The 14,196-nt window shown below is 42.1% G+C and overlaps 1 protein-coding gene across 1 annotated transcript in view; it reads right to left on the bottom strand.

The window, feature by feature from the left end:
- Positions 1-10,927, bottom strand: part of LOC122541177 (uncharacterized) — a 28,470-nt gene extending 17,543 nt beyond the window's left edge. Inside the window, exons 1-4 of the mRNA XM_087978704.1 lie at positions 10,891-10,927; positions 8,531-8,587; positions 5,511-5,864; positions 1,401-1,538 (exon numbers count right to left, since the gene is read on the bottom strand). Of these exons, the coding sequence (XP_087834830.1) occupies positions 1,401-1,538; positions 5,511-5,864; positions 8,531-8,587; positions 10,891-10,927 (586 nt within the window). The remainder of the gene's footprint in view (positions 1-1,400; positions 1,539-5,510; positions 5,865-8,530; positions 8,588-10,890) is intronic.
- Positions 10,928-14,196: the final 3,269 nt, after the last annotated feature.

The raw sequence follows: 14,196 nt of genomic DNA, 5'->3' as shown, positions 1-14,196 counted from the left end.
GGTTTGTCTTTTTAAGGATTTTTTAAAATATGCTTGGATGTCTTGGGTTTCATTTATTTTTTTCTTTGCAAGAAACTTATATTGTTAAATAAGCTTTGAGTTTCGTGTGACTAATTTCAGTCATTGGTCACCATGTTAACTAAAGTGTATAGATAAATATATGATCTATCAATCCATGTTTCGTTCTGGCACCTTATTCATTCAGTAATATCATCAGCTGGTGTAATGAAAACTTTAAGAACAAATGTTTCAGTATTTTCATTCATTTAACTTCGCAAATAATGATATCTAGCCTATTGGGGCGGAATGATGGCACAGTGGTTAGCACTGCTGCCTCTCATTATCAGGGACCGGGGGTTTAAGTTGACCCTTGGATGTTTGACTGCGTGGAGTTTGCACGGTCTTCCCGTGTCCGCATGGGTTTCCTCTGACAGTCGGATGATGTAGAGGTTAAGTGGATTAGCCATGCTAAATTGCCCCGTTGTGTTCAGGGATGTGTAAGCAAGGTGACTGACAGGGATAGGGTGGGAAGATGGGCCTAGGTGGGATACTGTTGGGAAGGATGGTGCAGACTCGATAGATCAAAAAGTCTCTATCTGCATTGTATGAATTCTATGAATCTAACTTGCCATTGTTTATTATCTTGCAAGGTGGTAAGAGTGCAGGTGTGAGATTACCTCTAATCCAAACATTTAAAACTATAATACAATAATGAAACTTCATGTGGGGTTCGAAGTTGAACATTGAAATACATTTTAAACGTGACAAATGTATCGCTGATGCTGTAATGATTTTGTGTTCTTGTCTTTCTGATACAAGCGTAAGTATTATAATTTCCTGGTTTGCTTACTTCCACTATTCCTTTATAGGGCTCTCCCCTTCGCTCTCCTTTTCAAGAGTTTGCTTTCATCAACAAATAATTTGGCCAGTTATGCCGGCAGCACAGAGAAGATTTGCAAGTATGATACTAAAAATATGCAGACATATGCATCGACAAAGGCTGAATATCTTCTCTTGAGAAAAGAAGATTGAAGCATGAATTTAGGGAATTCTTTAAAATTATGAAAGCTTTCTTACAATCGATACAAGGAAATTCTTCCTTTTATGGGCAAAAGCTTAGATAGAAGTCACCAATACAAGATCACCATTAAGTATTTTAAGAGGAAATCGAGAAGCAACTTATTTCTGTAAACTATGACAAGAGCGTGAAGCCTATTACCACAGTGTGCTTGAATCGAATAATAGATCTATAATTAAAAGTAATCTAGAAAAACACAGAAAGAGATATTAAAATTACTAGATTTACTAATTGTGATGAAAATAGATCGGAAGAAGTTCAAGAAGAGAACACTAAGTGGTCGCTCATTGTATGTTGTTTTGTAGTTGAGTTCAGTACTTACAAGGAGGTCTGCTACTGTGCCAAGTAGAGAACATTTTGATTATGATTAAAGCGACCGGCACCAGGACCACCACTGAAAATATAAGCAGATTGGTGTTCCACTGATATGGAGATGGTGTTTCTTCAGAATCAATATGAGCTGCAAATAGGGGGGAGAAAAGCTATTTATTTCTTAATGTCTTCCCACTTCTCTTTGTGTTCTTAGTAGTGGCTATATTGGTTTCATGTTTAATTTAAAAGCTGCAAATGATAGCAGGGCACCTAGATCGTGAGTAGATAAAACAAAAAACTAAGTATCTTTTCATCATCCTGTTCTGTGCTATTCACTGCAGTTATTTTTAGTCTGTTATAATTAAGATAAACTTGTACAAAATAAGCACAAACAAGATCAGCAGCCAAAGCCACAATAAAGATTCAGTTGGGTGAGTGCAAGGCGTTAGAGTGGAGGAGGGGCAGATGTAGATTGTAGTAACAGAGGGAGGTGAAAGCATTGTACATTGTGCTGTGTATCGCTTCATTTTTCTCACTTACAGTCTATTTTAGAACAAAAACCGCTTGTCATATAAATTGCTTACTTTCCACTAATTTGACCTTAGCAACGCAGTACGGATTCAAAATGGATTCAAAAATCCTGTTACTCTGAATCTAATATATAAATAATCATAAATTAAATATCAATAACTATGCACCAGCCATCTTCTACCCGATTAAATCATCAATTAGAATAAGACAATTCCAGTTTACACTTTGCAGCTTAGATTCTCTCCATGCTACTTTGTGAAGATCACAGAGATTGCTGACCGCATTGAAACTATCTTAAGTTCCATATCATGTGGAACAACTAGCCAGCTATTAGTCAATTATGATGTAATGTATGATGGCTGTAGCAAGTCATTTTTTTAACGAAGCAGCTTCCTGAAATGAAAAAGGAAAGGAAAGGATATTTCGAGCTCATGGTCCCTTCTTCATTATTATGTAGTCACATACCAGTTGACAAATGTGTAACCATGCACTTCAAACATGTTAATTAATTCAGTCCAAATAAAATCAATTATCCTGTTTTGTTATGGTTTCATCAGGTCATTCGTTATTCTACATGACAGATATCAAGATATTGCACCAGCACTACCATTTATTGCCAAGTTGGAATGTGGGAATCATTGCCTAGGCCAGCATTTATTACACCTCTGCTATCCAATGTTGCCTTGAAGAGTTGGCAGTGTGCCTCCCTTTTGGCAAATAAGTGGTTTGCTAGGTCGGTTGGGATAGGCTATTAAAGGTCGAGAACATTGTAATTCTACTTTCAGGGAGCTATGGACTTGAACCCCCAAGATCCCTCTGTACATCAGCGCTGTTCGGAGTCCTGCCATTAATTGCATATCTTTCCTTAACATTTGATCTCCCTAGGCACAACACTTCACACTTAGATGAATTAACTTGCATCTGCTATTTCTCTGCCCACATCTGCAACTGATCTATAACCTAATGTGTCCTTTGACTACATTCTACATTATCCACAACCCAACTGATCTTTGTATTATTTGCAAAATTAATAACTCACTCGTCTACATTTTCATCCAACTCATATGTATATCACAAACAACAGACGTCCCAGTGCAGATACCCGCAGAACACCACGAGTCACAGACCTTCAGCCTGAAAACAACCTTCCATTACTACCCTATGCCTTCTATGGGCAAGCCAATTCTGAATCCACGTAACCAAGTCACAGTAGATCCCTTGCATCTTAATTTTCTACATGAGCCTATCGCCAGGAACCTTGTCGAAAGCCTTACTAAAATCCATGTAGACAACATCCACTGCTCTACCCTCATTGATCACTTTTGCCATGGTCTTGATAAATTCAAATCAGGTTAATAAAACATGACCTGCCCTGCGAAAGCCATGCTGACTACCCCGAATTAAGCCATACTTTTCCAAATGTATGTAACTCCTATCTCTAAGAAATCTCTCCACCAGCTTCTCAACCACAGATGTGAGGCTCACTGGTCGATAATTTCCTGCAATTTCCCTATTTCCCTTCTTTAATAGTGGAACAACATTAGCCACTCACCAGTTCTCTGGGACCTCTCCAGTGGCTGGTGAGGATGCAAAGATCTTGGTCAAGGTCCCAGCAATTTCCTCTCTTGCGTCTCTCACTTACTTAGGGTAGATACCAATTGCGCCGCGAGGACTTATCCATCTCAATGCGCTTCAAAAGAACTAACACCACTTCTTTCTTGATCTCAAAATGCCCTAGCATGTTAGCATGCACCACACAAATGTCGCTTTCCTCCATATACTTCTCCTGGGTGCAATGCACTTATTTAGGATCTCACCCACATCTTCTGCCTCTAAGTGTAAGTACCCTCTTTTATCCTAAGTGATCCTACCTCCTCCCAACAGTTATCCTCTTGTTTTTAATGTATAAACCTACTTACTGAGGTTATTTTATGGACCCTTCTTGCTCTCCTAATTCCCTGCTTCGGTTCTTTCCTGCTTTCTTTATATCCTGTTTTCCACATGGGCCTTGCCTGCTTTTAACTTCTTGAACCTTACCTATGCTTTTTTTTTTCCTTTTCAATAAATTCACCACCTCCCTCGCTTATCCAAGGATCCCTCACCTTGCCATCCATGTCATCCTTACTGAAACATGCCAGTCTTGAACTCTTATCAACAGGTCTTTAAATGATTCCCACATTTCAAATGTGTACTTGCTTAATAACAGCTCCTCCCAATTAACATTCCCTAGTTCCTGCCAAATACTGATGTAACTTGCCCTTTCCCAATTTAGTATATTGCCACATGGTTCTGACTTATTCATAGCTACCTTAAAACTTAAGAAGATACTGTTTCCAAAATACTCCCCCACTGAAAGGTAGGACATCTGATCAGGATTATTAACAGTACAAGGTCCAGTATGCTCCCTCCGCCACGTCTCTCCATCCCGCTTCCCCAAGCTGGACTATCCGCATACTGTTTCAAGAAACCCTCTTGGATGCACTGCCCCGTCCTAGCCTCTTACTCGAAGAGAGTCCAAGTCAGTATTGGGGAATTTATATTCAACCATGCTGACAAATCTGTTTTTGTTGCATCTTTCCAAAATCTGCCTACATATTTGTTTCTCAGTATCTTGGTGCTGTTGGTAGGAGGTGTGTGTGTGTGTGTGTGGGGTGGGGGGGGGAGGGAGTTTGGTAGGGAAAGGGGTACAGCGGGGGCCTATAATAAAATCCTATCAGAGTGATCGTACCCATCTTATTTTTGACCTCTACCTTTACTGCCTAAATGGATGAACCCTCCAGTATGTCCTTTCTGAATGCAGATGTAACATTCTCCCGAAATAGTAATGCAAATATTCCAACTCCTTTACCTTCTCCTTTATCTCGTCTAAAACATCAAAACTGGTTGAGCATCCAATCCTTGCCTTTCTCTCAACCAAGTCTCTGTAATAGTCCCATGTAAAGATCCAGGTTGTAGGCTCATCTGCTCTACCTACAATACTCCTTGCATTGAAATAAATACATTTCAACCCGTTAATACCATCGTGTTCATTGACCTGACTCTGCTTCTCCTTTCTTTCTGATGTACTGATGGTAACATGTACCGTCTTCTCAATCCCTGCATTTGTTGACATCTGCTGTAGTTCCCAACCCCCTGCCACACTGTTTAAACCCTCCTGCATAGCACTAGCGAACCTCCCTGCAAGGGTATTTGCTCCCCTCTAGTAGGTACAACCTGTCCCTCTTATGCAGGTCACTCCTGCCCCAGACGCGGTCCCAATGATCCAAGAACGTGAAACCCTGCTCCTTGCACCAGCTCCTTATCCACACATTCATCACTATCTTACTGTCCTTTGTCTCAGGTGCACTTGGCACTGAGATTACTACCCTTGAGTTCCTGCTTTTCAGCCTCTTTCTTAACTCCCTGTACTCACTCCGTAGCACCCCAACCCTCTTTCTACCTATGTCGTTGGTACCGATGTGCACAACAACCTGTGCACAATGTGCACAGCTGCTCATCCTCCAAGTTTCCATTTATATATTTATTTTGGGGTGGGGAGAGGCATAGGGTTCAAGTGTGGATCAATCTCCAATGAAAGTGACAAATTTACCATTTACTGTGACTCTTGTGCCTTCTCCAGTTCCGAGCCCACAGTTCAAGACTTTGACCTGGCAGTAATAAGTTCCTGTATCGTTCAGTTTCATCCTGGTTATTGATATAGATGCTAGTTTCAAGTTGAGGAAGGCAGATTTGCCTGCTTCTTGGACACGTCCGATATATCCTGTGCAGTTGTTACAAACATTACACATCTTGCGATCTTTGTACCATGTGTAGGCACCAACCAGCGTGTTTTCTGAATGGGTGGCATCCACACTAAATTTGCAGTGTAGATTCAATGTGTCACCTATGGCAACGTTAATCCAGGCCGGGGTTTGCTTGACTGTGACCTTGGAGTCAGTGATTCCTGTAAAGACAAGAATTCATGGATAATCACGCCGTTCTACATTGTGTGCCTTTCAGTAGCAGCAGATAGTCTCAGTCAAAAAAATTCTACTCTGAATGAAATAACAGCAACCTCGCGGTTTATGAAGATAGAAGCCGTTTGCTAAGTAATGAATAACAAATTTCACTTCCTGAGTTTCAATCATTATTGATGCCCTTTGATTTGCCCGCAGACATTGCCAGAACTACTGACTATTTCCAGTATTTTCGACCTTTCACTCAGATTTACACACAATGAGAAACTTGGTTTTCTGCCCTAACTCGGATCCATAAACATACCGGGGAATGAGCTTCCAACTGTCTTGATTTGTGGACACTGAACGAACAGTTTCCCTTTCACAGACAAACCAGTGGCTGCCTTAAAACAATTAAAGCTGCTTCTGTAAAATTGTCGTTCATCCACGTTGTTGCACAAAAAAGCGCTCATTTCACGCTTTAATCCTAATTATCTTTTGCATTTATTTTGCGGCTTGAGTTATCGATGGGGCACCGGGGTGGAAATGAGGTAATAAATTAAAATCCAAAGTAATTAACAGTGTACCGTTTTTAGATTTGGCGGCCAAACGCAACACTACCTTTGTCCTCGAGCCAACGAGGGTTGAGTGTCAAATTATCTTTTAAATGAATATTCTTATTCCACGAGATGGACAGTTTGAAGTGTTGTCTCAATTGCAGATGGAAAAGCGAGTAACTGGACAGTTAACTTTTCAATCGATAAAATGGTCAACTATTTTGCAAGTGAGGTGCCAGAAGACAACCATTTAATATAGGTGAAGAAGTTGATGGGGTCCTACTGCTTTGCATCTCTTGAATATCATCACTGTTCATAGAGTCATAGACCTACTCGGAAGTCTGTAAAAGCTGTCCAAATTCTTGCCAATAGAATGCAAAACTGACTTTACACGAGAGTTACTTAAATGTATTGCTAATTAGGCCCACCTCGACTGCGACCAGAACAGGCCGTCAAAGGCGTTCTGAGAACTGAAACCGCATGAATCGCACTGGGCTGCAAGGGGGTGCACGCTGACTCTCCACTCACGAACTTGATCACAAGTGGTGCAGCTCTCGGAACGTTCCGATTCTCTTATCTATTTGAAGCATATTGACTGGTTTGTTTTAAGTTTTTTTATTTTACTAACAATTAAATGAACCATACCGAATTGTATTTATATCGTGTCTTTATGTTAAGAAACCTCAAGGTCGGCTTCAAAATAGGCTCAGATTATTTGCCAAGAAAATCGATCCGCAAATTGTGTAGCTCTGCAATTTGTCTCAGTGTCGGTGTGGACTGGGATGACACGAGAGACAGGAGCGTCACGGACCCGGATTTGATTCCAGTCTTACATGACTGTGTGGAGTTTGCAAGCACGTGCGCAGTTTCTCCCCGGCTCGGGTTTCCTCCCAGGTTCCAACATCGTGCAACTTAAGTGAATTTGCTGTGCTGAAATTGTCTGTAGTGTTCAGGGATGTGCAGGCTAGATGGATTAGCCATGGTAAATATCAGAGTCATACAGATGTACAGCACAAAAACAGACTCTCGATCCACGCCGACGAGATACTAAATTAATCTGATTCCATTTGCCAGCAATTGACTCATGCATCTTTAAACCTTCCCTGTTCATAAACCCATCCAGGTGCCTTTTAAATGTGTAAGTTGCACTAGTCTCCACCATTCCATCTGGCAGATCATTCCAGACAGGTACCACCCTTGAGATCTCTTTCATATCTTTCTCTTCTCACCTTAAACCTATGCTCTTTAGTTTTGGACAACACTCCGCTCCCCCCTCCCCCCATCCTAGGAAAAATAATCGCCTTATCCATGCTGCTCTTGATTTTATAAACTTTTATAAGGTCACCCTTCAGCCTCGATGCTCCAGGGAAAATAGCCCGAGCCAGGGTATAGTGAAGGGCTAGATGTGGATGGGATGCTCTTCGGAGAATCGGCGCGGACTCGATGGGCTGAATAGCCTTCTCTCGTACTGTAGGAATTGAATGATTCTGTCCTGATTTCCTGAGCATTGATTGAACTAATAACTGGAAATGACGGCTATGGAACCGCGAAATCCGTGAAAGCAGAATGAATGGAGAAAACCCTGGAAGAAGACAGCCAAGTTTACGAATGGGGGGCACCGTCGGGGTTGGATTCTTCGTTAAAAGGAGTCGGGTGCGCGTTATAAAACTCGCACGAATTTCTATTAGACTTCCCGACGCTGGGGCACGTTGCATTGCCCCATCACCTCTGGAGCAACCTGACCGCTCAGGATTTCAGGGAATTTGGAAATGGCCAACTCCTGTCTCTTGTATAATCCTAATCCACGAGGGATTGGACGGTCACTGAGACAAATTACACAGGTATGCAATTAGCGAAGGGATTTTTTTGAGCAATTAATCTGAACCTATTTTGATCCTGCTCGGAAGATTTCTTATCTTAAAAACACTATGTAAATACAAATAAATTTGTTGGTTGCATCTTGTAGTACAGAATTAAAGATTTGCTTTATATGTTCGTGTACGTATAGGCTATACGTGTCTGCAAAACTGCACATATTATCTGTGTGCGTGTATGGATATGCGTGTTAGTGGGATTCCCTTCAAATGCAAAAATGTCCATGATTGCGGATTACTCACTCGGGAACATCAGCAAGAGCCAAATGAATCGATTCCATAACATAGTCCCTCGGCTGCCTATTAATAACAAAAGAGTTTATTTTAAGAACATTTTAGCTGATATCCATTCTACATCGTCAAAAAATATTAGTGACGTACCTAACCATTATCTTTTATTATCTTTATCTTACTACAATCGGGGAGAAAGAAACATAAAATATAAGAATCCTACATAAACTTAAAAATCACACAACACCAGGTTATAGTCCAACAGGTTTAATTGGAAGCACTAGCTTTTGGAGCGCTGCTCCTGCTTCTAATTCACATGTTAGTAGAAAACACGGCAGAAAATGCGTACACAGCAAGCTCCCGCAAAAAGCGCTAATATTTGATTAGATTCCCTACAGTGTGGAAACAGGCCCTTCGGCCCAACGACTCACACCGACCCTCTGAAGAGTAAACCACCAAGACCAGTTTCTCTGAGTCATGCACCTAGCACTATGGCAACTTAACATGGCCAATTCACCTGAAATGCACATCTTTGGGCTGTGGGAGGAAACCCACGCAGACACGGGGAGAAGGTGCAAACTCCACACAGTCAGTCACCCGAGGCTGGAATAGAACTCTGGAGCTGTGAGGCAGCAGTAGTAACCACTGCTGCTTAAGGGAGAATTATTTCCCCAGGACACAGAGGGCTCTCAATTCGCTCTCCATCTTAATTGGCCACGCACAGCTGAGAAGGCGGAAAAAGTCCCTACTGGACATGAATCTGAATGAAGGCACCTCTGACAGCGCAAAACCCCTTACCACCTACATTTTACTGTCAGTGTGAATATTAGAGATGAAGCTTTGGATCGATACTTGGACCTTCAACCTTCCAACTCAAAGGTTTGTGTGTGTGTGTGTGCGTATGCAACTAAGTGAGACACGGCTGACAGAGCCGTAGAATCTTAGAAATTTTCCAGCATGAGAAAGGTTTTCGGCCCATTGTGTCCGCTCGTTAAAATTCAAGCAGTTAGTATTTCAAATTACCGTAATAATAATCATTTTTAGCTTAGGTATAATAGGGCATTCCTGCATTAGATCTATCAAACGAAAGAATCTCGCCGCTCGGTCGAAATGACTGCTACATTGCTCACAGATCGAATGAAACAATACCTTCCGATGACAATTGCAGCACCGTAACTTCAGTTGATCTCAAAGGTAGAATACTGATCACTCATCGATATAATTGTGACAGGCTTCTTTCGACGTCATTTCCGGTTACAGTTTTTGCCCTGTTTAGGAAATGCGCCTGCGCCGTCTTGCACAAGTTCGCGATGTATCAGACAGTTTAATGAATGAATCCAAGCGTCGGGATGCCAACACAAATTAATAGCCTGTGTGATCGTGGTCATCGTTTAGATCACGTGTTGTTATTGAAATTTGCTCCTGATCATTTCTGACAATTTAAGAATATCTATATGTCCCTATTTATTTTTGAGATGTAAGCAACATTTAGATTTCTGAGACATATATAATGTTCTAGTGCGTTACACAATCTTGTACTTGCTGCCTACATTTGTTTAATATTATCACTTGTTCATTTATTCTTTCACCTTAAAATTATGTCCCCATGTCTTGAACTCCCCGACCCTATGGGAAATGACACCTGCCATTCACATTATCTGTACTCCTCTTGATTTTATAAACCTCGTTAACTTCAGCCTTCTATCCTCCAGGGTCCTGGCAATGTGCTCTTTTACTACCGCCACAGCGCCATCGCTTCCGCGTCTACCATCCCCCAGCTGGAGACGGTCGAGCTGCGCGGATTCCGCACCTCCTCCGACAGTAGACGTCGACTGACAGGTCCTGGCTCCGAATGAACAGACGGGATCCTGTCGCCACCCAAGATGGAGCGGGGATGGAGATACCTGTGACCCCAGCGTCCGGCAAGAGGGCGTCAGGAACCGGTCCCAGGGTAACCAAAGCAAAATAAAAACGTTACGGAATTGGAAAGACGGCAATGAAGCCGTGTGGATGCGGCAGAACCTGAGCCATGTTCAGGAGTCAAACGCTGCGACCCGCCGTTACCACTATCTTAGAAGCAATTCATTAATCCTCTTCAGCAGCACAACACCAGTATCCTTTTTTTGTAAGTCAAGACTATCCAGAAAATTCGGACATTAAAAATTCTGTGTATCTGTCACTTCAAGTCTCTTTGAACCTTCAATGTTTAATTCCTTCTATAAGAGAAAATGATTTATCATTTTTAGATCCAGATTGATGACTTCACATTGAATTGAAATTGAGCATTGCCCATTCAACTATCTGTTATGATCCCTTTATAACTTCATAACCCCAGCAAAATCCATTACAATGTTTCTAGCAAACATTTGTACCATTGACAATTATTGGATACATGGCTTTCAATCCCATCGTTCAAGTTATTGATTAATGTAGTCAATGGTTGGAACTTAACATATTCCCTATCTCATTAATCTGAAGCTACTATCATCATTGCTTCAGATAAATTACAGCATGCTTAAAGCCAACAATGGTACAAAGCCTGATGGGGAAAGTATGCAATATACCATCTATACTTGTTGCTCTGTTCAACGGAAGACTAAGTACCTCAGTTCTCCTTCCTTCTTATTGTTTCTGGGCTCCCCTGTGGAAACTACCATTTTTCCAATTGCCCTACAAATTGGCACCTTGTCCTTGTTTGGTTAGTTCAGAGGAGAAAATAACCAAGCAAGATCATTGGAAGAAATGCGCTTGATGACTTTGATAGATCATTTCTTCGTCCAAGTACTCAAATTCTCGAGCATAATTTGTTACTAACCATTTCCTGTGCCTCCTACATGTCTCCCATCTTTTATTCCAGTAACCCACAAGTCTGGAAGTCAATTCATATTCGGGACCAAGAGACTATGGCAAGGACTGAATGACATGACAGGTTCTAAAAAGAGACAGTGCAAGATAGTAGACGACACACATCCCTCCCAGATCGTCTCAATAACTTCTCTGCTCGCTTTGAATAGAATTTCGGTGGAGAGATAACAGCTATTCTGACAAGTCCTGATGAACCTATCCCAAAAGTCACTGCATCAGAGGTCAGATCAGTTTTCCTTTGTGTGAATCCAAGGAAAGTGATGGGATCAGATGGAGTACCAGGCCATGCACTCAGAGCATGTGCAGATCAACTGGCAGAGGTATTCTCAGACATCTTCAACTTCTCCCTGCAGCAGGCCACTGTTCCTGCCTGTTTCAACAGGGACAACATCATCACTGTGCCTAAGAAGGCTCATGTAACATGCCTCAATGACTACTGCCCAGTAGTCATAATTTCGGTGGTCATGAAGTGCTTTGAAAGGCTGGTCATGGCATTAATTAACTCCAGCCTTCCCACTACTCTTGACCCACTCCAATTTGCTTATCGGACCAACATACCCACATCAGATGCCATTTCACTTGCCTTTCACTCCTCCCTAGAAAATCTTGACACCAAGAACAGCTACGTAAGAATCCGACTAGTTGACTACAGTTCAGCCTTCAACACTATTATCCCCTCAAGACTGATTACTAAACTTAGTGATTTCGGGCTAAGGCCCACTCTCTGCAACTGGATCCCCAGTTTCCTGACCCACAGGCCTCAATCAGTGCATATTGGGGACAATATTTCATCCTCACTAACATTCAACACTGAAGCCCCTCTCCAGGGGTCCATACTCACTGTACTCTCTGTGTACCCAAATACCAAACGAATGTCATTTACAAGTTCGCTGATGACACCACCATAGTCGTTCGAATCTCAAATGATGATGAAACAGACAACAGACGGGAGGTGGAAGACATGGAAAAATGAGAAAAACAAAGAACATGGAACATTACAGCGCAGTACAGGCCCTTCGGCCCTCGATGTTGCGTCGATCTGTCATACCAATCTGAAGCCCATCTAACCTACACTATTCCATGTACGTTCATATGCCTGTCCAATGACGACTTAAATGCACTTAAACTTGGCGAATCTACTACCGTTGCAGGCAAAGCATTCCATTCCCTTACTACTCTCTGAGTAAAGAAACTACCTCTGACATCTGTCCTATAGCTATCACCCCTCATTTAAACCTAAACTCCCTCGTACTCACCGTCACCATATTTGGAAAAGGCTCTCACTGTCCACCCTATCTAACCCTCTGATTATCTTATATGTCTTTGTTAAGTCACCTCTCAACCTTCTTCTCTCCAACGAAAACTACCTAAAGTCCCTCAGCCTTTCCTCGTAAGACCTTCCCTCCATACCAGGCAGCATCCTAGTAAATCTCCTTTGCATCCTTTCCAAAGCTTCCACATCCTTCTTATAATGTGGTGACCATAACTGCATGCAATACTCCAAGAGCAGCCGCACCAGAGTTTTGTACAGCTGTAGCATAACCTCATGGTTCCGGAACTCGATCCCTCTATTAATAAAACCTAAAACACTGTATGCCTTCTTAACAATCCTGTCAACCTGGGTGGCAACTTTCAAGGATCTATGTACCTGGACACCGAGATCTCTCTGCTCATCTACACTACCAAGAATCTTACCATTAGCCCAGTACTTTGCATTCCGGTTACTCCGACCAAAGTGAATCACCTCACACTTGTCCGCATTACACTCCATTTGCCACCTCTCAGTGCAGCTCTGCAGCTTATCTATGTCTCGCTGTAACCTACAACATCCTTCATCACTATCCACAACTCCACCGACCTTAGTGTCGTCTGCAAATTTACCACCCTTCTACGCCCTCATCCAGATGGTTTATAAAAATGACGAACAGCAGTGGACCCAACACCGACCCTTGCGGTACACCACTGGTAACTGGACTCCAAGATTAACATTTCCCATCAATCACCACCCTCTGTCTTCTTTCAGCAAGCCAATTACTGATCCAAACTGCTATATCTCCCACAATCCCATTCCTTCACATTTTGTACAATAGCCTACTGTGGGGAACCTTATCGAATTCCTTGCTGAAATCCATATACACCACATCAACCAGTTTACTCTCATCTATCTGTTTGGTCACCTTCTCAAAGAACTCAATAAGGTTTGTGAGGCACGACCTACCCTTCACAAAACCGTGCTGACTATTCCTAATCTCGAAGATTATAAATCCTATCCCTTATAACCTTTTCCAACACTTTACCAACGACTGAAGTATAGTTGACAGAGTTGTCTCTACTCACCTTCTTGACAAGGGGAACCACATTTGTTATCCTCCAGTCTTCTGGCACTATTCCTGTAGACAATGACGATTTAAAGATCAATGCCAAAGGCTCGGCAATCTCCTCCCTGGCTTCCCAGAGGATCCTAGGATAAATCCCATCCGGCCCAGGGGACTTGTCTATTTTCACACTCTGCAGTATTTCTAATACCTCTTCCTTGTGAATCTCAATCCCACCTAGTCTAGTAGCCTGTATCTCAGTATTCTCCTCGACAACATTGTCGTTTTCTAGAGTGAATACTGTCGATAAATATACATTTAGTACTTCCCCTATCTCCTCTGACTCCACACACAACTTCCCACTACTATCCTTGATTTGACCTAATCTTACTTTTGTCATTCTTTTATTCCTTAAATACCTATAAAAAGCCTTAGGGTTTACCCTGATCTTATCTGCCAACAACTTCTCATGTCTCCTCCTGGCTCTTCTGAGCTCTC

This window comes from Chiloscyllium plagiosum, unplaced genomic scaffold, assembly GCF_037043375.1.
Source record: "Chiloscyllium plagiosum isolate Xiang-an unplaced genomic scaffold, Cpla_swu_hap1 HiC_scaffold_35, whole genome shotgun sequence".
Lineage (NCBI taxonomy): Eukaryota > Metazoa > Chordata > Chondrichthyes > Orectolobiformes > Hemiscylliidae > Chiloscyllium > Chiloscyllium plagiosum.
Note: the sequence above shows the minus strand (reverse complement) of the source record. Positions and strands in the feature narration are given on the sequence as shown.